The sequence below is a fragment of the Elgaria multicarinata genome, chromosome 2 (genome assembly GCF_023053635.1).
Source record: "Elgaria multicarinata webbii isolate HBS135686 ecotype San Diego chromosome 2, rElgMul1.1.pri, whole genome shotgun sequence".
NCBI lineage: Eukaryota > Metazoa > Chordata > Lepidosauria > Squamata > Anguidae > Elgaria > Elgaria multicarinata.
Genome location: NC_086172.1, coordinates 123,897,102 through 123,922,303, shown reverse-complemented (window position 1 = coordinate 123,922,303; position 25,202 = coordinate 123,897,102). Strand labels below are relative to the sequence as shown.

At 44.6% G+C, this 25,202-nt stretch overlaps 1 protein-coding gene across 1 annotated transcript; it reads right to left on the bottom strand.

Annotated features, from left to right (window-relative positions):
• Positions 1-13,265, bottom strand: PLEK2 (pleckstrin 2). The gene is made up of 9 exons (XM_063118841.1): positions 13,164-13,265; positions 11,212-11,376; positions 10,717-10,898; positions 8,779-8,870; positions 6,905-7,092; positions 4,951-5,052; positions 2,959-3,042; positions 837-915; positions 1-172 (listed from the first exon to the last, which is right to left on the bottom strand). The coding sequence occupies exons 1-9, from the start codon at positions 13,209-13,211 to the stop codon at positions 45-47; spliced, it is 1,068 nt and encodes a 355-aa protein (XP_062974911.1). The 5' UTR covers positions 13,212-13,265; the 3' UTR covers positions 1-44.
• Positions 13,266-25,202: the final 11,937 nt, after the last annotated feature.

The following is a 25,202-nucleotide window of genomic DNA, read 5'->3' as shown; positions in this document are numbered from 1 at the left end:
CATCAGTTTTGCCATTGACCAATATACACACTTCTGCACATTTCCTATGTTAGCTTTTTGATAGCTTCAATCCAATGTGCCCTCTCTGCCTTGCAACTGGCCTGTATGTAGTAATGAATGTCATTCTTTGTGATGATTTTGAAGAGGTTCCCCTGCACATTTCCTTTCACTCCTGCAAAGAAAAAGAAAAACACAACTGGTTAGCAAGGCGCAGTGGCAAAACGGTTGCTGCAGCAGCAGCAAAATCCTGCCAGAGAGGGCTTTTGAATATGGTAAAAATAAGGGCGGTTGATTGTGCCATATGACTCAGCGCAGTCAGCTTTTGTCTACCGCACTGATATGAAATTAATCTTTATGTGACTTAAAGTGTTTTCACAAGTGATGTGAAGGAACAGTTTGCACAAACAAGCAGCATTTCTTTTCTCCATGTAATTGTATACTTAACCTGGGAACGAGACTGCTTTGCGTATACAGAGAAACCCATCACCGTGGTCATTCTTTGCCAATCCTGCTCTGTTCAGTGCTCAAATAAGAGACGGGGCAAGAGGGGGGCCTGAACCCTTACTTTTGGAGCAACTTCTTTAGCTATAATTTTTAGTAGGCTACCTTGGGTTGAGAAAGGGAATAGTTTGGCTAAAACTGGAGGGCGTCAGGTCTGTGGATTTCATTTACTCCCTTCAGTCTCCCATCATTTGAGAAGTGGCCCAGAAAACATAATGGCTACCATTATCCCAGTTTAAGTATCTGGTTCATACTAAGTGTTATCCATAAACAAGAAAGAAACACACATAAGGATTGAGAACAAAAGAAACCAATCTAGCACATTTATAACTTGCCTGTTGGGACTCCATTATCTTCCAATGCAGAGACAAGGCAGCCACGGAGAGTAAAACCCCCAACTGGCCTGTTATCTTCCTATAGGGGTGGAGGGGAGAGAGAAGTAAAGAATCTGAATGATATGTTCCCCATGCCACACATTTTACATACACAAGGAAGACATGACTATGCAATAGATCGCCACATCAGCATAGTTGAAACTTGTTCCAGCCTGTTTCTGTTCAAGTACATGCCTCTGCAGTTCTTTCCCAACAGTGTTGGACTCACTACAGATGCTAGTTCTTGATTACTGGTAGAAGCTGTGTCTTCCTAACAAAATGGTTTAATAATGGTGTTGAACTCAAAGCTGAAGGGAAATCATGAAAACACAGGATGGTGTCTTCCATCAAGTCAGACTATTAGCCCATCCAGCTCTGTATTGTCTCTGACTGGGGTGGAGATATGCGAAAGAGGACAGGGCCTCTGTCCCTTTAATAGTTGTGCAAAAGACAGAATTTGAGCAGGCATTGCTTGTCATGCAAGCCACATTCCTGCTGAAAGTCCTCTTCTACATAAGTATTAATGGCGCAGAGACCCTGTCCTCTTTTGCATATGTCCACCCTAGCTCAGACTGGCAGTGTCTCTTCAGGAGCTCAGATCGAGGTCTTTTACATCACCACTGCTACTTGAGGCTTTTAAAAAGGAGATGCCATGAAATGAACCTGGGATCCCCTGCATGTGCTCTTCCACTGAGCTGTAGTCTCTCCTGAAATTCAAAACGGCTAAGCCTGATCTTTCTTCTCCTCCCAACAGAGGATATAATAGATACAAGGTACTTTGTGCTTCCCAGATCAGGGCTAAGAGATTTCACGGCTCAGTTACTGCTCCTGAAGCAAGCACAATGGACTGCTTGTTTGGATTCTGCATCTGAAATATATAGAAATAGCCAGGGATGCATTTTCTCAGGCTACCAGAGAGGGCAATAAAGAGCACCAGAACTGTTTATATGTCTTCTAAGCCCCGCAGTGGCTGCACAGTGGCACAGGGTCAGTTATACACGCAACTGCCAACTTGCAGCCATGTTGGGGCATTTTGTCGAAGCAGCATGGTAAAAAAGTCGGGAACTTATCCCGACTTTTTTCTTCAAAGCAAATTCACCACAGCCCTTCCACCATGTGACCTTGCTCCAGGGTAGAGCCGGGGGTGGATGGTGACCCCTGATTGGTTGCCAGAAGCCGGGTAGTGGGCAGGTTGTGTTAGTTAACTTCTCTGGTGCTGCGTTAATTCACCCCAATTTATGTCCAAAACTGCACATTTGTGGAGGGAGCTTTTATCCTTTACTTTACTGATGCACAGTTGTGCATCTCCAGTTTATAAAAATAGATATCTGCTGCGTTCCCCCACAGTTTGCTCTAATGGGGCGAAATTGGGGTGGGGTGCTCTCATAGGCAGAGCACACCCACCCATTTCACGCCATTCCAGCAAACTGTCAGGGAGCACAGCAAAACTCTATTTTTATAAACGGGAGATGCACAGCTGTGTATCAGCAAAGTAAAGGATAAGAGCTCCCTCCACAAATGCACACATTCTCCCCTCAGATCCTGCCTTGGATAACTTGGGATTTTTGCCATACCCCCCACCCCCCAGAAGTATGTTTTCCCACACTGAAAATCCAGGTTTTTGGGACAAACAGCTCTGCTATATAACACTGATAGAGAAGAGCCAATTTTCATCATACTGCGGAAAATAAGAGCATTGTGCTTTCCTCCCGTGCTCGTCAAGATGAAGCCCTGGAAGTTTGGATAAAGGGCTGTTGTTACAAAAACAAGATGGCATCAGACAGTTTCTGACAGAATAGTGCTAGAACAGCATACTTCCATAGCATGGGCATGACAACCTACATCTGATATGGAACTGAACCATAGCTCAGTGCAAATCACTTGGGTTGGTTGTATTTCAGGGTGCCACTTTTGGGGCTAATGTGGACACAACTCAGGGTCTGAGCCTCACTCAAATCCAAAAATCACATGGTTCTTTGAATAAGATTTCAGATCTCTTGTATAAAAAGGCAAAGTTACTTACACACACACACACACACACACACACACACACTCTAACTTCAAGTATTGCCTATCATCTCACCTTTGTGGGGTCATAATAGTGTAGAAAAGCAGGATCAGCCCTCAGGACAAAGCGCCTCACCTTCCAGTTTTTCCTCTTGTGCCCCTAAAAGTTGAAAAGATGAAATACACTTAGGGCACATTCCTATGCATGTTTAGACAGAAAAAGGTCCAACAAGTCCAATGCTGGCTAAGGAAAACTGGGAGTGGTAGGTCTTCTTTCTGTCTAAATATGAATAGGGCTGAGCCCTTAACCTTCCTTCTCTCATAAAATAGTCTTCTCAAATCAGCTGTTGATCTGTAGCAACATGAAACATTTTTCATTATCTGCTTGCCACATTTCATCTTCACAACAGCCCTGTGAGGCAGATTGAGCTGAGACTTAGTGTTTCGTCCAAGGACTGTCTGGACATCTTCTTTGCCCCCGGGGTGGCTCCGAATCTGCACAACGTTGGTTAGAGGATGCAGCCACATATTCAATGCCACCCGAGAGCAAAGTGGCGAAGATGGACGGCTGAAAAGTCAGGGACTTACCCTGACTTTTCCAGCCAGAGCGAGGTCAGACCGGCTCTTCTGTCAGTCTGTCCTGGCTCAGAGCCACTCTGGGGGCGTTCCTGGGCAGAAAGTTACCTCCTATTGGTCACCAGAAGCCGCAGGAGGAGGAGGGGGCAGGCCAGCAAGCTGAATGGCTGGTGTAATGTCACACCAGCATGGGAAGAAAGGTTTCCCTTTGGAAGAGGAGAATTTTTGTGTTTTACAAGGGGTAAGGGGGAAAGCCAGGGAGGGATGGGGGTGGCAGCTGTAAACCCCATGCTCATTCCTTTGCAAGCTATTTATTTATTTATTGCATTTTTATACCGCCCAATAACCAATACCACCCAGTGCAACCCCGGAGGAGCGAAAGCATGAGATTTCTGGGGGAACGTGGTGCCAATGCGGGGCCATCAAGACCGCCAAGTTAGACACACAATAGAAGTTTTAACTGAGCCACTAGATATCTGTGCCTATATCAACTTCCTTTCCTGAAACAACAAAAGTTAAAGCTGGTCTGTCTGGATAGTAATTTTATACTTTGTTCAATTGCACATCTCGGTGAGCCAAATTTTCTTCAGAATCAGGATAAAATGCAAAGCAATATCAGGTACACCCAGGCTGTCTACATGCGGGGAAAGCCCGGCAGTGACTGTGGATCTGCACCCCGTTGGTTAGATGATGCAAGGTTCACAGCCACCATGGGGCTTCCCTGCAATTTACCCGGACTTTTTCAAAGGGAGAGACGTCAGCATGGGGCTTCCACTAAGTAACGTCGCTCCGCAGCCAATCTGGGGCCAATCTGGTGGCTCCGGGACCCGGATGTCCACCCAGAAACCCTGCATTCCCTCCTCAGCATTGGGATTACCCACTACCACCTTGGGAGAGGGAAAGCACGGGGTCGAGGAGGGAGGCAGTGCCAACCTGGCGCCATGAAGACAGCCCCTTAGAGCAGCCTTCCTCAACCTGGGGCGCGCCAGATGTGTTGGACTGCATCTCCCAGAATGTCCCAGCCGGCATTCTGGGAGTTGTAGTCCAACACATCTGGAGTGCCCCAGGTTGAGGAAGGCTGCCTTAAAGGAACCACTGATTGTTTCTTGGAACAGAGGATCAAGATGAGGCTCCTATTGTGCAACCCCCTTGCCTCAAACACAGATTTTTACGTGGGATCCAGACATAGTTATCTCCCATTGTAACCCTCCTGTGTTTTCCTACCACTTCTTCCTTACCACAACTAAACTGGTAAGGAGGGAAAGGCGGAATAGCGTCCCAATGCCTTTTGATTGGTGGTGCCAGGGGCTGCTCATCTGAAGGCCTCTTTGCAAGGGACTTTGGAATTTTCCTGAATTTCAAAAAGTGTTTAGCATGGGGCTAGAGGGCTCCTGTCGGAGAATCACAGTTCCAGGAAGAGCTTTAAAAGATAGAATAGCATCCCCTTCCTCCCCTTCTCAGCTTGCCAACATGTTTCAGAAATCATGATCACCTGTTTTATTAAAAAACCTTGTTTTACAATTGTGCCACTCAGTTCAAGAATGTTAAGATGAAGCTCTTCTTTGGAGCTGATTTTCTTCTTGTAGCTTTCAGCCTGCAATTAATATAAAATTACAAAAAAGTTAATGGCATTTTTGCAGCGGTGGAATCAGTATGAAATATAAAAGTGTTGATTTTATGCTTTCATGAACATGGAATATTCAGTCCTCAAAGTTAAAAATGTCCATTTTATCTAATGGAGAAATTAGCAAGGCAGATTAGGCAACGAAGGCCTGAAAACAAGAAGCTTTTATGAAAATTGGGCAGCTTTCATACACTTTACAAATAATTCAAACAATATAGAACGTCCATGGATTTTGTTGGAAGGATTTCTTGGTATAAAGGAATGATCATAATTAATAATGAATCACAGGAAGTTATTTAATTTTTACATCAACTTGGAATCCAGAAATTCAGCAGAAAAGTAATTCATTTCTAAGAATGCAGTGTACCCAGTGACTGTTTTGTTTTTATGTTATTGGTTTATATGTTTATAATGAATGTTTATAATGTATTAAAATAAAATTCAGTAAAAAAAAAATTTAAAAAAGAAAATGTCCATCTTAATAGTTAACACTTCTCTGTTTTTATTAATTCCTAGTTTTATTGAACAAAACGTTGTTTAGTAACTCATGTATTTTATTCTTCATATTTGTACTTCACTTTAAATGCTCACTGAGCAGAGGGCAATCCCAAAATATTCTAAATAAATACATTTTTGGCCAGAAACAATGTGATAAACAGCAGGGCCCAATCTACATGGCCAATTTAATGCGGAGGGAGAGCACATTGGGATCGTTCCTGACAGACGACACTGTCACCAACCCGCAGCAACCCCACAGCTTCAGTCTGGAAAAGGTGCAATTTCGCAGTGTCATTTTAGTTCATTGTTTTCCCTTAAATGCGGCTCCTGAGCAGTTTGTTTGCAGTGTGCCCTGCCGCCCACTATTACATCCTGGGCATGCCTGTAGCTCCTTCTGGATCCTGGGTCAAGGGGTGGGTTTCCCCCTTTTCCCCCACTTGGAATAGGGCACTTTTGGACAGTACCACTTCCCATTCACAATAGTGCAGTAGCCTGCTCTCCCATTCACAATATCTAGTGTTTTTCTCATTCACAATACCGCAGTAGCGCTGTTTCAAACATTCACAATAGTGCAATAGCACTCTTGCCACAATATCTCAATGGTGAATGAGAGGGGAGAGGTATGGGGTAAACTACAGGGGCTTAATTCAGCGCTTTCAGTAAACTCTCCGACCAAGGGCGCATGGACAGGGAACGAGCCTCTCTTATTTGCTGAGCTGCATCTAAGCAGTTGATGATGTTTAGTTCAACTGGAAGGACTTCACCCACCCAATCCCAAAGTAAGGCATATTAAATTGAGGTTTGATCTTTGAAAGCAGATTTTTTTAGGTAGTGCACAGTCAACTTTTCTTGCTTTGTGTGCTGCTGAGGGACCAAAGCCAATTTCTTGAAAATCCAGATAAAACCAGAAATGCTTCTGAATGTGTTTCCGTACACATTGGGCCCAGGACTGGTGCTGGCATCCAGCACACTCAGGCAACTGCTGGGGCCCCAGCATCCCTGCTGGGGCCCCAGCATCCTGCTGACAACAGCCCTGAGCCCCTCTTACCAGGCAGCTAGGTCTATGAGCCATCCACTATTTTAATTACTCGCAGTGCATCACTCTGGGGCATTGTGAGAAATTAAAAGGCAGGCGGCACACAGCCACCCATTGCACCCTGCCACCACACCCAACAGGTAAGCATGCCACAGAAAGGTCCACAGATGTAGGAAGGCACCTACAAGAGGGCATTTGGCTCTGGCCCTAACAAATAATGACAGACAGGCAGAAACTGACTTTCATTATCATGCCTACACAAAGGGTCACAGAAATCACTTCACTTACAAATGTGTACAGTGCTGTAGAGTCATCTAAAAACTGCTCCGCCAGATCACCATTTCTTATGGCTTCAACACTCCGGGCTCCCACAGGCTTGATGAAATTTTCTTCCATCAGCATAGAGGCCAATGTAACTGCCTCTAGCCGGGAGGCTGCAAAACTATTGGAAATCAGCCAGTCCACCATCATAGAGCCTGCAAAGAAGAAGAATGGCAGTTCTTAAGGGGGGCAAGAATGATATGCAGCTAGCCTCCTACCGTCAAGATATACAGAGACAGATGCGTCTATTAAACCTTTTCATAAAGAAACTGTCTTAAATTAAAAAGGGACTCACCTACCCAGCCTGAAGGTGATATATTTGCTTGCGCATTTCTAGAACTTAGGTCAGGCAACCCAGTCTTTCTGGATAACCATATTCCACTTTCTCCCTTCTGGAATGCTTTGGACCAAGGCAAGCTAGAGAATTTGGGGGATGCCACCCTACATCTTGCCAATAATGTCTAGTTAAGAGATAGAAGATGACAGGATATCTCCACATAGTGTTTCCCCCTTCCTCTCCCCTGCAAGCATCAGCTAACAAAATACAGGAGGGAACTTTGAGTGGTGACATTATGTCAGTGTCGGTTACTAAACTTTACCAGAGAGACTGAGGGGAGTGGCAATCACATGGTGGCATCCCCATAACATACATTTCGGGTCTGAGACTTGGGTTCAAGTCCAAGAAGAAGAGACTGAGTTGGGTGGTTATAGAGATAGCAGAGAAAGGGCAGTATCCAATAATGCCACTGTGCCTCTGCTAGTTCCACTGTGCCCATGGGACTCATTACTAGTACAACAGGAACTAGCATTTCCTACAGCCACCCTGGAAATGAGTGGAAACGCTCATTTCTGGAACAGGCCAGATCCACAGAATTCCCTTCTGCAAACTCCATTGACTTGCCCTGTTCCAGAAGAAAAAAATTCTGCTGTTTCCAGCTGCTTCTAGAATCACTAGCTTCCTGTTTCACTAGCGCCACTGGATACTGCCCCAGAAGAGGAAGGTCATGGCACATGGATGTGTGTGCATGAAAGAGAGGAACTACGTAATATCAAAGTCAGAGTTGTTGGGGTTCAAGACTATTTCTCTCCTTACATTTCTATCCTGCCCCTCCTCCAAGGAGGTGTTTACATAGGTCTTCCCTCTCCTATTATATTCTCTTAACAACCCAAAGCCACTCAGTCAGGAGCTACTTCATCTGTGTACAGCTGCCCCGAGTGGTAAAGCATTGAACTGCAAGTGGCAGCTCTCCAAGTAAAGTAGAAGCCCTGGACTCTGCCCACCCTAACACACCATAGGAGCCTCCTGGGCAGAAAGAGGTATAAAAGGACTTCCTGTTGCAGCTAAGCAATAATTGTTGCTTAGCTGCAACAATTGCTTGAACAATAATAATTGTTCAAGCAATAAGATCTCCCCGGGATCCAGTGTGGTTATTCTTCAGACCCGACTTCTGGCGTGATTCTCAGCCCTATTGCCTGGTTTATCATTTCGTTCTTATTCTTTGGTCCTGACTTCTGGCTTGTTCTATGGCTCCTAGTTCCCAGCTCAAGAGTAGGGATTTGAACCTGAAACTCTTTTGTCCTAGTCCAACGCTCTAACCATTTATATCACACCGGCTGAGGAAGTATTTCCACCTAAGCCCTGACATGTGGGGCCTGACTGTTGCTGCTGGGGGTGTGGAAGGAGACACACATTCTTTATTATTTCTCATGTCCCCGGGCTTTGCCATACTAATGAAAATAGGCCCTGAAGCTGTACGTTGGTCAGCCATGCAGAAAGCAACTTCCTTTTGCATTGAAGAATACTGAAGTAGCAGGAGACTGGCAATGAGGGCTTTGTATACCTGTAAAGCTTTCTTTATATGTGCTGCCTTGTCCTGTGTTGGGTGTTAGCTTAATTCCGTTGCTGTTGTCATGCATTTTGTCTATGATGTGACTGGGGGAAAGAACAAGAACAGGGTTAGTGTTAAGCAAACAGAAAAACCAGTTCTGTCAAGTTATCAACATTCCTCAGTCTCAACTAAGAAAACTGAAGCACTCCAGGCATGAGTGGAAGGCAATTCTGCTTAAGCACAGGTAGGAATCATCAATTTCTGCCAATTCCACCCACACATCCACCCCCTGGCTGCAGTTCTCCATGCTTAAGAACATAAGAAGAGCCATGCTGGATCAGACCAAGGGTCCATCTAGTCCAGCATTCTGTTCACACAGAGCATCATCACACAGGGGGAAATCGCATTTGCTTACTGTCGTTTCTCTGCCCATGTGTTTGTCCCGTATTACTTCCTCTTTTGAAAGAGGAAGTAAACAATGTGCATGTGGCCCATTCAGTGGACTGTTTTGATCCCGCTGCTTCTCCTGCACACAACAGGAGTTAGTGGCAACTTCCATCTTTATTTTAAGTCGGACTTACTGGGGTGTTTTTTTGTGGTGTGAAGAAGGCAAGAAGGGGCAGGAGGCAAGCAACATCATCAGAGGGACCTGCGAAAATCCATGACTACTCATTAATGAGCATGCAATAAAACGCTCATCTGATGGAGCTCACAGTGGCCAACCAGCTGTCAACTAGGGACCCAGAAGTAGGACACAGTGCAATAACACCTTCCCACCCATGTTCCCCAGCAACTGGTATATATATAGGCTTATTGCATCTGATACTGGAGGCTGCACTCAGCCATCAAGACTAGTAGCCATTGAGAGCCTTCTCCTACAGGAATTTATCCAATCCCCTTTTAAAGCCTTCTAAACTTCATTGCCAGTGGAGGCTGGTGGCTCGGAGGTCAATAGAGCAGTGAACTTTCTATAGATTTCAGTCAGTAAAAGTCAGTACCTTGGATAGCTCTTTTAGAAGTCTGACTAGTTCTGACTGACACACGGGGCAGATTCACCACCCCACTGAACTTGGAGCCACCAGCTTTCACTGTCACTTCCCATTCCAGAGAGTCCTGATGCTCAGGAGCAGCATACATTTATGGAATACTGCAGCCAGTTCTTTAGATCATCCTCCAAGCTAATGGCACTTAGTAATAGCCCATTTGTCACTACAACCCTAATAATAATAATAATAATAATAATAATAATAATAATAATAATTTATTTCTTACTCGCCTCTCCGCTTGGATCAAGGCAGGGAACAACAGTGAATATAAAACACATTAAAAACTGATTAAAAACATAGCATACATGATTAAAATATCCTTAAAATATCCTAAAAACATTCTAAAATTTCACTGGATAGGCCTGCCGGAATACGCATTGTGAAGATGATCTCTTTGTGAAGAAGGCAACATTTGACAAAGTTGATAGCAAAGTGCCCAGCCCTGGTAGAACTGAATGACATCATGGGATACTGTTGGAATATAAGGTGCATTCATAGGGCTGGTTTGTGCATGGATGTTCCAGGCATCTGGTGACTGTGAAAACTTGCATCTCTGAATAGATTAGCAAAGACAAATCTCACGTTACCTGAGAGGCAATGCTTTTTGAGGGAATTAGCTCACATGCAGCTGCCAGTCAGCAAGGTTAGATTAAATATGTGTTGAGAAATCAACTGTTGTACATGCGTGTGTGAACCAGGCAGAAAAAATAATGGCATTTATAGCAAAGTGTTCAGTGGGAAGATACATTCACAGGGGTTTCCCAAATTGATCCCAAGGCTGGGGTGTGGGAAAATGGAAAAGAGGTGGCAGGTTTAAAGGTGGCCCTTTAAAGCAAGCAAGCAAGCAAGCAAGCGCACACACCAAATTGTAGGAAAGCAGATTGAGGGATTCTTTAACACTTACTTCAGGCTGATATTTGAAGGCAGTTTGAAGGAATTTTTCATGAGGTGAAGCTGCTGAACTTGCACTGGATTGCCAGCATGAATAGCACCAGTTATATCTAAAGCCCAAGAGTCACGCTCTTCGCGAGAGCAAGAGTCTAGGAAATATTCTGTATTGGTTTTTGTCCTCAGTTTAATGACCGACTGCAAAAGAACACCACAAGAAAAAACAGGATTTATATTCATTGCCAGAATGTCCTATATCACTCAAAAGTTTATTTGAAATTCTAACAAGGTAAGGAGGAAAAGAGAGATCTCAAACAGCTGTATTGCTCCAGTCATAAGCAGATGTGATCACACACTCTCCCAGATCAAGATTATGAAAAATTGGTTTTGTTCATGTGACTGTACTTATGATAAGATACACATTTCAAAGTGACATTCAATTTGTTCTGAATTTTCTAGAGCCATCAAAACAATAATAGTCTATAACAAATGGGTACAGCTTTGGACATACCGGCCTGTTCTCGTATTCTAAACATGGGCAGGTGATAGTGCAGCCATCTAGAAGAATCCTGCCCTTTGGAGAAGACTCCTTCTTTCCTCCCACAACTTTATAATAGAGCAGCCTGTCTTGGAGAAGAACAAACCATCTTGCTTTCCAGTTGTGGACAACATGGCCCTGCAAACCAAAAGTAGTAATTTTAGGGACAGCTTAAGAACGTATATCTGCTTTGGTGTTGCACATGCATGCACTTTATACTCATTGTAATTCATAAACTTTAGGGCGAAATCTTATGCATATTTAGACAGAAAAACAGTCCTATAACTCCCAGCATTCCCCAGCCAGCTGGAGGATGCTGGGAGTTGTAGGACTGTTTTTCTGCTCTTGAACTGTAGGGCTTTAAATCCTGGCCTTCTGGGATTTTCTACATATTCAAGGCATCCCCCAAATGCTTTTTAGCTATTTCACCATGCTCCTAGAATTAACCCATCCAGTCATAACAGCTGCATGCCCAACATGCAGGGCTATCCCTTTTTGTAGTGAAGCAGCCTTGATGCTGACTTTCACTCCTTTAAATAAAATATTGCCAGATCAGATGTGCCCAAGTTCAGCAGCGGATCAGCACACACACAGCCTACAAGCAACTTTTAAAAAACAAATCCTAAAACTAAAATTCAAGTGGATCTGGCATGATTAAGCAAGTGCAATCAAGCACAAGTGGAATTATGCTGCTCAGCATCACAAAAACACACTCAACAGTTACCCAGTCACATTTGCACAACCACAACCCACGCTGCTTTTACAAAGGCTATAGAGGAATTCTCCATGCAAAATATGACATTTCCTTCAGTACAAAATAATGCACTTAGATCCTAGCTTCAGGGCGCCATGTTGGTGCCGCTCTGCTGCCAAACCCCATGGTATCGCTGCTGTGGAATGGCAGTGAGTAATCTTAACTGGAGGATGCAGCACGAGCTTTCCAGCAGCTATTTGGCTTATTGGGCCTGCCACCTGCCTTATGCCTTGCTTCTGACAACCAATCAGAAGTCGCCTTCCACCCGGGAACGACTTTTCCAATGCAAAGTTATGTGGGAAAGCCCCACAGTGGCTGTGAAGTGGCTGCTCCATTGTATAACTGATGCAAAGCCACTGCGCACTCAACGCAGGGGTTTTAAAACATATAGACAGCCCCTAGAAGTTCAGAAAATGTGATATTCCCTGTAACAAATGTGCAACCTGGGCAAAGTTGAGTGAAGATCAGAACAAGATTTGCTTAAATAGAAATAGGCTACTAGCCAATTGGACAATAATATAAATTACATTGTACTAGCATAAGGGAATTCTAGCATTAGCTATTAAAATAATCATAATAAACATAGTGGGAAAATAATGTTGGCACTAATTAGAAGTCTGAGTTAGAAAAATAAACAGAGTCATAAAATAGTACCCACAAGGGTTATAGTCCATGTGTGCCAAAATTCAAACACTCCACCCACAGCACTTTACATCACACACACTGTTCTGGATGGAATATAGCAGGGTGTACACACAATACTCCTGATAGTATGAAAAGTCAATCGTAATTCCATTTGTAGCTTGCAACAAAAAAGCAATGATTGTGGAGTGCTGGGAGCCACGGGTCTGGAATCAGCTCAAGAGGATGAATTTGAGAAGAATTGCATGCAAGACCAGACCTGACAGTAAATGAGCTGTGGCAGGTCAGAGCAGGAGAGGAATGTTAGCAGAAAGTTAGCATGGCATGTTGTACCCAACCCGGCTCACACACACCCTTTGCCTGGCGACGAAGAGGGACTTTTCTATCTCTGAAAAGCAGTCAGAGAACACATTACTTATTTCTAAGACTTATAACTCACTTTCTGTCCAAAGAAAGGCCAGCACTTTGTTTTTTAAACAAGGAGGTTGAAGTCTAATACCACCTGGAGATAACATTGACAGCACCTTACCTTTTTAACGAGAAAACCCTCTTTCAATATTCCACTCCCTTCCTCCATGCTGGGCCTGCAGCCAGTAGGTCAATGAGCCGTCTGAAAAGTCTGCAAGTAACTGCAAACCGATTCCTCTCACTGGAAAGTTTTAAAAGGTGGACTGACTTCCTTATCCACCTCTTCTGCTGTGACGTCTGCTCCCCTCCCTACTCAGGAGACAGCAAGCAAACACTGAGCTGGCAAAGGGAGAGCACTTGGAATACAAAACAGGGAAAGTTTAATATACGGTCATTCTACCATAACACCTCTCCTCCTACAGCTCAGAATGGATCAAGCTCATTGAGTGACTCAGGTAATATTAACCAGCCATCTGATGACACAACACAGGAAGAAGACAGACCTTCTATAGGTGGGAGCCAAGAACCAGAGGTTACAATGTTTTGTTGATAGGGCATTTCCACCTTTGATATCTTAATGGAGTGTGTGTGTGTGTGTGTGTGTGTGTGTGTGTGTGTGTGTGTGTAGGTTCTACAGCCTAGAAGCTGCAACAGCAAAAGCTCTGGATACCATAGGTGTACATAGCAGAAAAGGTTATATGTAAGGTCTTCTCCTTCGCTACAGGGGAATTCTAGTTAGTAATGTAACTGCGGTGGGAACAGTGGCCAAACAAGGTATTTTTCCATGCATAGGAATGCTCATTTACTTGAATGAAAGCATTAACTGTACCCTCTTCTATATTTCTCCCTTTCCTTTTGTGTTTCTCCTTAGTGAACTGTCCAAGACTAATGCTTCTTTTATATGTTTATCCTTTTAAAAAGATAACACACACACACACACACACACACACACACACACACACACACACAGAGAGAGATACATATACAAAAAGGAGAGGTACAGGGTAGAGAAGCAATTTTCAGGGCATATTTTAGTTTTGTCTGTTTAAGAAATGGTGACCAGTTCTTTCCCTCTGTGTTTTGTTTCTTTTTTGAGCAGGGAAAGTCTGGTTCTTTCCCTCCATATGCAATAAATGCACTCCTCCCTCCTGTGTATTGCTGTCCTTGCGTTCTATCAGACCATCCCATTCTTTGTTGTGGGCGTGTGTGCTTAAGGGTGGTCTTGCTAAAAAAAAAGAAGAGGAGGGCGAGGTGGTTCTCCACTCAACCATGGAGGGAGAGAGGTCCTATTTAACTCTATGTTCTTACTCTTGAGTAGGCATGACCAGGAGTAAGAACATCTTTAAATAAATGTGGAAAATAGGGTGGTGGTGGTTCATCCCCACACCTCCCTACAATTGTGAAGCTTCACAATTAACGACTTATGGTTTTTTTTTAGAAATGGAGCGAAGCACTAGTGTGCCGGTACCCGAGCTGCAGTGCACATTTGTTCTTCTTCCCCAGTAAATGTTCCCCAAGCCAAGCAGCACCCTCGGCCCATGTGCTCCCTCCTGCTTCCTACAAATGGCCTCCCTTTCTTCTCTCACCGGAGTTTATTATGAACTTAGGGGAAAGTACAGTGTGTTCTTTTACCATTATTGCACAGTTTCAGGCTGCCGTACTATTTTATTTGCGCAGAAATAAAAAAATGTTTTTTACAAAATAAAAAATTAACTGTAGGGGAAAGGAGAACGTAGGGGGCAGGAGATTTTGTCAGCATAGCAGCACTCCAGGTGAAAAGATACATGATCTGAAAGAGCACAACAGTGCACAGATGTGGAAGTGCCCAGCGCTCAACACACTAAGGAAATGGAGAGGGGAACCATGGATAAAAACCAGATTTAAAAAGTAGGTGTAATGGAGGTCTAAGGCTCATTGAGTTATAGGCAATTATAGATTTGTACTGTAAATAGATCTGTACGTAAATTCAAATTTTGTAATTGCTTTAATCCTGTTGATTCCCCCACCGCATAGATCACAGTTTGGGGCCAAATCCACTATACAGGTATATAAATTGCTTTTTATATGGCATGCTCTATACCAGCAGCAACAGAGAGCTAGTGTAGTGGCTAAGAGATTGAGCTACAAACTAGGAAGTCCCACATTCAAATCATGCCTCTGTCTTGAAGTCACTAGGTGGCTTTAAGCAAGACACTCTTGCTTAGCCTCAGTCACCCTAGCTGCAGTATAATGGCTTAGACTACTGCAGTATGCTCTTCTTGGGTCTGCCCATGAATAGGGTGACCATATGAAAAGGAGGACAGGGCTCCTGTATCTTTTACAGTTGTATTGAAAAGGGAATTTCAGCAGGTGTCATTTGTATATATGGAGAACCTGGTGAAATTTCCTCTTCATCACAATAGTTAAAGCTGCAATTGCCCTGCCCTCTTTTAAATCTGGTCACTCTAGTATAGCTCCTGCACTTTAACTATTGTGATGAAGAGGGAAATTCACCAGGTTCTCCATATATACAAATGACACCTGCTGAAATTCCCTTTTCTATGCAACTGTTAAAGATACTGGAGCCCTGTCTTCCTTTTTATATGGGCCCCCATACCCATGAAGAGTATATGCAGGTTGCTTACCTGTAACTGTGGTTCTTCGAGTGGTCATCTATGCATCACACATATGGGCTTTGCGCCTGCGCAGAGACCAGACCGGAACTTTCTATAGCTGAGTGGAACGCTTTTGGCGGGAACCCCTCCCCCACGCTACCGTGCATGTCCATGGGGTTCCCGCCCTTACCTCAATTTACAGGAGTCCGACATTGTGCCCCCATAAACATGAGTGTAATTTCAATAAAGTACATTCCACATATAACTGTGTCATTTGTAAGTCTCACACCACCAAGTGGGGATGGTGGGTGAGTTGTGTGAATGCATAGATGACCACTCGAAGAACCACAGTTACAGGTAAGCAACCTGCATTTCTTCTTCGTGGTCTCTATGCATCACACATATGGGCGAGTAGCAAGCTGACATATTTTCGGAGGTGGGTTGGTGCATCATCTGAAGATCTCCGAGAGCACTGTCCTTCCAAACGAGCAGTCGTGCCTAGCACGGGTGTCCAAACTGTAGTACCCAACAAACGTGGATGGAGTGGACCACGTTGCAGCTCTACAGACTTCTGTCAAGAGAACACCTCTGCTGAAGGCAACAGATGTTGCGACAGCTCTGGTAGAATGAGCTGTCACAGGTTTCACAAGCTCTAGTTTAGAGATAGAGTAAGCAAGTTCAATTGTCTCTACAATCCAGCGTGACAGTTGCTGGCATGAAACAGGGAGTCCCTTATAAGGCTCACCATAACAAATAAACAATTGCTTTGTTTTCCTAAAGTTCTCTGTCCTAGCCTTGTAAAAGGCAAGAGCTCTCCTTACATCAAGTGTATGTAAAGAAAACTCAACAGGTGTTGTTGGATTCGGAAAGAAAGCTGGTAGAGTGATATATTGGAACAGATGAAAGGTTGACACTACCTTAGGCAAGAAGGCAGGGTCTGTGTGTAACACAACCTTATCTTTGTGAAAGATAGTGTAAGGAGCATCTATCCTGAGAGCTCTAAGCTCACTTGCACATCTAGCAGAAGTGATGGCTACTAAAAAGACAGTCTTGAATGTTAGAAGCCTAAGGTCAGATAAGGCCATGGGCTCGAAGGGCTTCTTTGTCAATGCCTGTAACACCACTGATAGGCTCCATGGTGGAACGATACTCTTTACTGTCGGTATCATATTTTTAAGCCCCTTTAAAAATTTCCTCGATGTTGGATGTACAAAAGGTGTAAAACCATCCATGCCTCGATGAAAAGACGTAATAGCCGCTAAGTGAACTCTGATGGAAGTGAGTTTGAGTCCCTGTTGATAAAGTGCCATAGGTATTTGAGAATCAATGACAAAGGGCAAGATTCAGGAGCTTGATCGTTTTCCAAGGCAAAAGTTTGATATCTCTTCCACTTTGCCGCGTAAGATTTTCTCGTTGAAGGCTTTAGTGATGCCAACAATATATGGTCTACAGTTAAATCTTTGATACGAGGGGAGGAGTGGATGATATCCTCCATGCCGTCATCTTGAGGGTCGACAAGTTTGCGTGTCGAACCCTGCCCCGGTGTCGAGACAACAGTGTCGGTATCGACGGGAGTTTGATGTAATTCCCGTTCGACAGTCGAAGGGCGTGGGAGAACCACGTCTGTCGAGGCCACCACGGTGTGACAAGGATGCAGTCCGACCTGTCCGACTGGATCTGGCCAGTACCTCGTCAATAGTGGAAACGGTGGAAAGATGTAAAGGAGATTTCCTTTCCAGGTCCTGGTGAAAGCGTCTCCTAGCTAGTGCTTTCCTCTTCCTGCTCTGCTGCAGAACTTGGAACAGGCTGCGTTTTCTTCGGTAGCAAAGACATCGACAGCAGGGAGGCCCCAATACTGAAAGAGATCGTCCCTTACTTCAGTATCGAGCTCCCATTCGTGGTCAACGTGAAAAGACCTGCTGAGGGCGTCCGCGATGATGTTTTCCTTGCCCGCTACATGGATCGCCATCAGGTGAGTATTTCTCTTTATGCACCAGTTCCAAATCCTGAGTGCCGATCGATTCAGAGGATGAGACCTTGTCCCACCTTGTCTGTTGATGTACGCCACTACCGTGGTGTTGTCCTTCGCGATCAGGACGTTTCGGCCCTCGATCATTTGTGAAAAAGTTTTTATTGCATTCTCCACCGCTAGCAGTTCTAAGTGTTTGATATGATGTTCCCTCTGGGAAATAGGCCAATGACCCTGAGCTATGAGGGAGTCGCAGTGTGCTCCCCATCCGATCAACGATGCATCCGTCGTGATCGTTACCGAAGGAGTGTTTGTTGGAACAGAACCCCTTCTAGGAGTGTCGACATCAAAAAACCACCATTTCAGAGATGCCCTTACTTGCGTCAGGATCGACAGGTAAGTTCGCCGGGCATCGTGTCGAAGATCGAAAGTTCTTAAAAACCAGGCCTGCAATATTCTCATTCTGAGTCTTGCAAACCTGATGACTGCAGTTGTAGCTGCCATCAAGCCTAATAGCCTCTGAATTGTCCATGCCGAGACCTTTCGGCGGCTCTCGGTAGCGATGGCTAAATCTTGAAGGGTGCTTGCTCTGGTCGAGGGCAGGTATGCTCTCCCGTCCCGAGACGATAGGGTTACCCCTATGAAGTCCAGCTTCTGCTGTGGGGTCAAGATGGATTTCTCCTCGTTGACCCACAGACCCAACGAGTCCAACAGGTTGAGGGTGGTTGAAATGTCCTTCTGAAGCGTGTCGCTGTTGTCCGCTACCAGAAGCCAATCTTCCAAATACAGGTATATGTATATTCCTTTTTGTCTTAGCTGGGCGCACACTACCGCCATCACCTTTGTGAAGACCCTCGGTGCCGTGGCGAAGCCGAAGGGAAGAACGGCGAACTGGTATTGAGATGTCCCGATCGAAAAACAAAGGTAAGCTTGATGCGACTTCCTGATGGAGATGTGGAAATACGCATCCTTCAGATCCACCACAGCGAACCAGACTCCTTTGTGTAGGAGCTGTAGAATAGAAGTAGCCGTTACTTCCACCCCCGAAGAAAGAGGAAGGACATCGAGCTAGATGGCATACCCCGAGTTGATGATAGTGAGCACCCAGGAGTCCGATGTTATTGACTCCCATTGATGGTAATGTGGTGCTAGGCGGTTCGCAAAGGGAGGTGGATCTGGGATAAAGGAGTCAAACCCGCTGCTTCTTAGAGAAGTCGGGCTGACGTTTGTCCCGCTGGTATCTACCCTAGTAAGGTCGCTTCCTTTGGAGCTGTTGTTGTTGCTGCCTCTGTTGGCCTTGGTAGTAGGGCCGCTGCTGTTGTTGTTGAGGTGGCGGTCTTGTCCACCGTCTTGGCTTGTACTGGGCAGGCGGAGCAGAGAAACCCATCTTCTTGGCCGTTGTACGAGCCTTGTATATGGAGTTCAAGGTCTCGTCTGTCTTACCATTAAATAAGCCCTCGCCATCGAAAGACATGTTCTCAATCCTGGCTTTGGTGTCATGAGCCAGATTGGCGGAGCGTAGCCAAGCATGTCTCCTCAAAGACACGGCTCCCACCATCGAGTTGGAATGGCAGTCAACTTGGTGTCGCACTGTCGACAATTGTTGCCTGGCTATGGCTGAAGCTTTACTTTGGAAGACTCGTGCCAGCTCTTTTTTGTCTTCTGGGAGATGTTCACATAGTGATCCTATTTTCTCCCAGAGGAAGAGCTGGTATCGTGCCATGGTAGCCTCGTAGGCTGATGCCCTGATGCCCAAAGAGGCAGAGGAGTAAATCCTCCTGCTCGAGTCATAGCCGGTGTTTTCCAAGATAATTGAGCCGTTTGCCTTAAAGCATGTGGAATAGGGATGGCAAGTCGTTGGTTGTGGACTGGGAAAACGTCGTAGATTGGATCTACGACCGATTCTTCTGTTTGCTGGATCCCCAGTCCTAATGCCTGAGCCATTCTAAGCATATGGTCAGAAAATCTGACCATATCGTCGGAAGGGGAAGAAGGGTCCTTGTCATGAACCTCATCTTCTGGTGAAGGCATCGATGGAGTAGCCGACAACCCCGACTCAGAATCCGATGGGTAATTATCCTCAGGCGAGGATACTGTAACCACCTGGAGATCTACATGCTCTGTCAGTACCGTGGTAACCGCGGCGGCCGATGCCAATGGCTGCGTACGGTGTCGAGGCGTCGACACCGTGGACATTTGGTGGGCGGGCAGTGGAGGCAGCGGTAGATGACACACCCTCGATGTAGGCGGAGGGTGCGCATAATATTCTTCTTGAGGGTACTGATGGTCACCCTGGAAGTATCGTTGTGGGCGATATCGATCCCATTCATAATCGCCACATACTGATTGGGGATAAGAGTATTGAGAAGCTCCTTCCCATTGACGCCTTGGAGTGTGCCTTGACTAAGGCAGAAAAGGGATTAGTCCCTGAACTTCTTGCGACCTGGCAGGCTCCCGGAAAGAGGCCGCTGAAACCGAATCCTGCAACTCGCCCTCCGATAGACTGGGAGGGTGTGTCGGTACCGTAGCCGTCGGTACCGACTAGGATCTCGATATCGAGGGAGGCCTCGGTATCGAAGCGGTCGGTATGGCAGGAGGAGTAGAGTGACTCCTAGCCGGTTCCGCCGTGCGGGATGACCCTAACGAGGGTTTTTCCGCGTCTTTCTTCTTCTTCTTCTTCTTCTTTTTCTCCATTTCAGAAGAAGATTTGGGAGTCCGGGCCTTTTTGGAGATTTTCCTGGCCGCAGAACTCGCCAGTGACCATCCAGGCGTTAGGGGTATCTGAGCCCTATTAGCCGCTCTGGAATGTTCAGGCACCTCAGTGCAACGGTCATCAACGGACTTACTGGTTGCCGTTTTATCCATCGTTGTGGCGTTGGAGGCCTTGTCCGTGGCCCTGAGGGCTTTTTCCCAGAGTATAGAGCGAAGGTGGTCAGCTCTATTTTTCCTGGTTTGTTTGGTGAAGGCCATGCAATGATGGCAAGCCTCTACCTTATGGCCTTCACCCAAGCACAAAATACACAGCGAGTGCCCGTCAGTTGGAGGGAGCTTAGCTCCGCATTTCACACATTTACGAAATGGGGCCTTAACTGCCATACAGCTAGGCACCGCGACCGAAGTCGCTGAGGAAAATCTAACTCCTATAAGAATATATATATATATATATATTTAAGGATAGAATAGAAGAGAAACGTTAAGAAGCAAGAAATGAGCGAACAGAGAAAAGATTTAGAGTGAAAGAAGGATTTTAAAGAGAAAAACGCGAAGAGGTTTGGTTCTATGGTCTAAGCACAATGGCGGACGACGAAGAACTGAGGTAAGGGCGGGAACCCCATGGACATGCACGGTAGCATGGGGGAGGGGTTCCCGCCAAAAGCTTTCCACTCAGCTATAGAAGGTTCCGGTCTGGTCTCTGCGCAGGCGCAAAGCCCATATGTGTGATGCATAGAGACCACGAAGAAGAACCAAAAGTTTCAATTGATGCAAAATATAACAACTTGGCACAGTGCACAGGATTGGGACCATATTACACCTATCTTTGTTGCCAATTGCATTCCAAACTCATTTGGGTGTAGGTTTTAACGTTTAAAGCCCTAAACAGCTTATGACCTGGCTATCTAAGGGACCGCCTGTCTCCTTATGAACCTGTCTAGGTATTAAGCTCTGCAGGAGAGCCTCCTCTTAAGGGCACCATTAGTCTCCTGGTCACATTGTGAAAAGGGTGTTGCTCCCAAATGTAATATACATTTGTCACACACACATTCCATAGGGTCACTCTTGTGATAAAAATAATGAAAATAAAAAATATTTGATTGGCCAAGCACAATCCCTTGCACGTACATAGGTTATTTTGAATCATGGCAAGGAGTACAATTTAAAGGCCAGATCCACATGAGCTTTCTATTTCCCTCCACAAAGGAAAATAGTAGCATACACAAATGTCCCTGAGAATGCGCGAGTATATGTTATGCGTATGAGGGTGAGTATGTGTGTGAGTGTGTGCATGAGAGAGAGAGAGAGAGAGAGAGGCAAAGACATATTGAAGCTGCGGGCTAATGGCCAATAGTTTCAGTCCAGCAGATGCAGTGTGCGCTCTGGCTCCCAAAATGCACAGAGCTTCTGTTTGTGCAAAGGCTTCTCTATTGACTTCCATGTCAGGCAAATGGAACTGCCTCTGACGTTGCCATGAACAGGGGGGAACTCCTAGATTGCACAGAGATTCACATGTGCATTGGAGACTCACAGAGGTATCGGTCTAGGTGAAAGCCTTTAAGATCAAGGTGCCAGCAACGCTCTTCCTTGTCATTGTGTTGCTTACCAGCTTTCCAGGTCAGTGGCTGGGAAAAATAGGCTTCTGTAGTAAAAACCACAGGACTTTAAATAGGATATAGTGAGATAAGAATGTAGTAAAGGAAGAATTCATGCTGTGCCTAATACTCCTGAATACTTGCTGTTATCTCACAAGAAATAACAATCTGAGCTCTAGTAGTTTGTGAGTCACAGGACAGGAAACATTAGTCACTGAGTCATTGTCTTCGCATGCCAGCCAAGCTGTGTGCACACACATTATTGTGGAGTGGGTGGGTGAGAAATGAGCAGGCATTTGTTTTCATCTTTATAAAGCACTGATAAGTTGTTCTATCAGGAGAAGTCATTCCAATAATTTGCTTTCCTTTTCACATACAGATGTTAACCCTAGACAAATGTTCACTAAACAAAAAAACACCTTTCCATTTAATATGTTGTGTCAAGGGATTTCCATATTTACTCAAGCTACAAATGAGAAGGCTGATTGTAGACTGCTGCTTAAAAGTGAAAAATGCAGGTATATGGGAGGCAGAACACGTGCTCTCTCCTGCTCATGCACAACCACCCATGGGTTGTTTAAACCACGGGGTGGTTATGTGTGAACCAAGTTAATGGGTCTTGCATGTGTCTTCCTACCTTGAAGGGTTGGTGGAGGAAACACAGTGGTCTCTCTCTCTCTCTCTCTCTCTCTCTCACACACACACACACACACACATTCATACATATAAAAATTCAAACTCACCTACATACCAGTACTGTGTGTTAACAAAATTGCATGTCAAGCTTCATTTTAAGATCATATGTGTGTATACATTGCCCAGTACTTTAAGGACAGGGAATGATTTGATTTCTCTCCAACCTTTATGTCATTTTTTTTTTTGACAAAGTGGCCATAGCTCTCCAGATGGTCAGATTCCAATTCCCATCAACCCCAGTCAGCAGAGTCAACGGTTAGGGATGATGGGAGTTATGGTCCAAAAATATCGCACATTACGAGAAATGTCCCATACACACAATCATCATGAAGTTTGGGGATAAAATTTGTAATAGTTCTCTCAAGAGCACACAAAGTTAATTTCAGCATTGCCTAACTTGTCATTACAAAAAACTCCCAGTTTAGTGATAAATGTAACCTCATGCAGCAGAAGACAGGTAGAAGCCTGCATGGGAATTATAAGGCTCAACTCAGACGGTGATGTCAGCGTCACAGACATAGCTGCAAGATCTAAGCAGAAGATTTGCTTTTTGCTCTGTAGACCACCCACATTGAAGGAGGGGGAGCTGGTAGTGAGCTACCTGTTTGAGATTTCTGTCTGAAGCCCTTGGAAATCAAAATATAGCTTGCAGGCGTATTTTTCATGTATCTCAAAGCCTTAGGCATTAATGCAGCAGCAACAGACCTCCAAATTATTAATGAGAATTTCACTTTTCTGCCCTGGGAACCATAAGGGGTATATTTCCCTAATGACCCCCCACCCCCTATCCCTGGTTGAGATTACTGGCGGGAAATACAGCTGCATGTAGAGAATCTTGGGATTTTTCTGTGCCACTCCAGAGGCATAATTGAAGTGTAGCTCACAGATGTTGCCTTAGTAGAATTTCTAATTGTTCTGCAGCACATATTTCCTAGTAGTCCCTAGGATGTTGAATATACATTTTGGTATCTATATTACTACACTATATTACTGTTGTTATCCCGGTGCTCACTACACTTTTCATCAGCCTGAGGCAGTATGGCTAATGGTAAGGAATTATGGGAGTTGTAGTCCCAAATATCTGGAGAGCACCAAGTTGCCTATCCAGGAAATAAGATAACCATTAACCCTTCATTCAGCAAAGGAAAATGTGAGAAATATTGGTCACATTCCATTGCTTAAAACCAGTTATTTATTAACTTAAGTATGGGAAGACTTTTGAAAGATTCCCCCATTCAAAATACGCTACCCTCTCAAGTTATACAAGTCTAGGAACTAAAAATATAAAATACTAGAAATTGTTCCTTTCTCTTTAAAAAAGAAACAGCTGTATGCAGAATATCTGGATGTTCTGATGGAAACTTAAGAGCACAGAAAGACTGTTTCTTGGAGATTTTGCATGGTGGACTAAGAAGAGCCAAGATCCAATCCCTGCTCAGGCATGAGGTCCACTGGGTAGTCATGGGAGTCACTATCATTCAGCCTAATCTACTTTACAGGCTTAGCATGCCTTACCCTGAGGTCCTTGAAGGGGAGGCAAGATAAAGATAGTGACTAAGATTGCAATCCTATACATACTTACCTGGGAGAAAATGGCATTGAGGTTAGTGGGACTTACTTTGGGTAAATGTGTAGGATTGCACTGTAAAAAAAAGAAGCTCTTTGCTATGTAAAGGTTGGTTTGATATTTTTAAATAAAAACAATACAATGAATATCTATTACTTTTAGTCAAATTAAAAGTTTTCTTGACATGGGTTGTGATTTACCCAAGGCTCTTCAGGATTGAAGTGAAATAGACTGCTGCAAATAGAGAAGAGCCTACATAGGTCTCTATAAGACAACAAATAGGAGAAAGGAAAACTTACTCATGCAAAATTCCAGTATGTTAGTAGCTTCTGTTATCCTGACAGGCTGCCTTCCATTTCACTTTTGGATATTGGCTCCAGGTGCCTGACAGCTACTGAACAGAAAATGACAAATGACTTTTCCATTGGATGACCCTCTGGGGGATACACAGTGGGAGGAGAGGAAGGGGAAGTCCCATTATACAAGCATCTATCAGCTCACACGTTGTTAGTGGGGTTTGAAGAACTAAATAGGTATGGGGTGTACCAGAAGAACAATGTCTCTATCAAGAAGTCAGTCATAAGATTCCCTTTCCTCCCCATACACCTATTAAGGCAATTGAATCTAGTAGCCTCTCCTATTTCCAAAGAAGCCGATCAGTTTATGGTTAACCTTCGGGTACACACAAAACTCCAGTTTCATCCAAGAACCTTTGCATTGCACTGTGGTTACAAGCTAATGGAAAAGCTTAAACATGAGCACAGGAAAATGGCAGTCATTTCCCCATCATTTAAATGCAAAGCACAATTTCTGTTCTTCCACCCTTGAAATGTTAAGCAGCTGTGTTCCAAACAGCCCTAAAGTTGCCTGTACTCACAAAAACCACATATGCACTGATCAGGGAAGTCAAGCACTATTAGTTAAGGTGATGCATATTGCCATCTTCAAGAGCTGTATTCATTACTGTTACCACCTCACCTCTCTATGCTACAATTTTAAGAATGTGAAAAGGAAGAAGAGAAACAGA

What these genes read in the sequence shown, in the direction of transcription:
- PLEK2 (XM_063118841.1), bottom strand. Translation starts at nt 13,211, where the DNA reads ATGGAGGAAGGGAGTGGAATATTGAAAGAGGGTTTTCTCGTTAAAAAG. An exon ending in AGGGTTTTCTCGTTAAAAAG is followed by an intron (nt 11,377 to 13,163) that starts GTAAGGTGCTGT and finishes TTTGGTTTGCAG; the next exon opens with GGCCATGTTGTCCACAACTG. An exon ending in TAGAATACGAGAACAGGCCG is followed by an intron (nt 10,899 to 11,211) that starts GTATGTCCAAAG and finishes GTTCTTTTGCAG; the next exon opens with TCGGTCATTAAACTGAGGAC.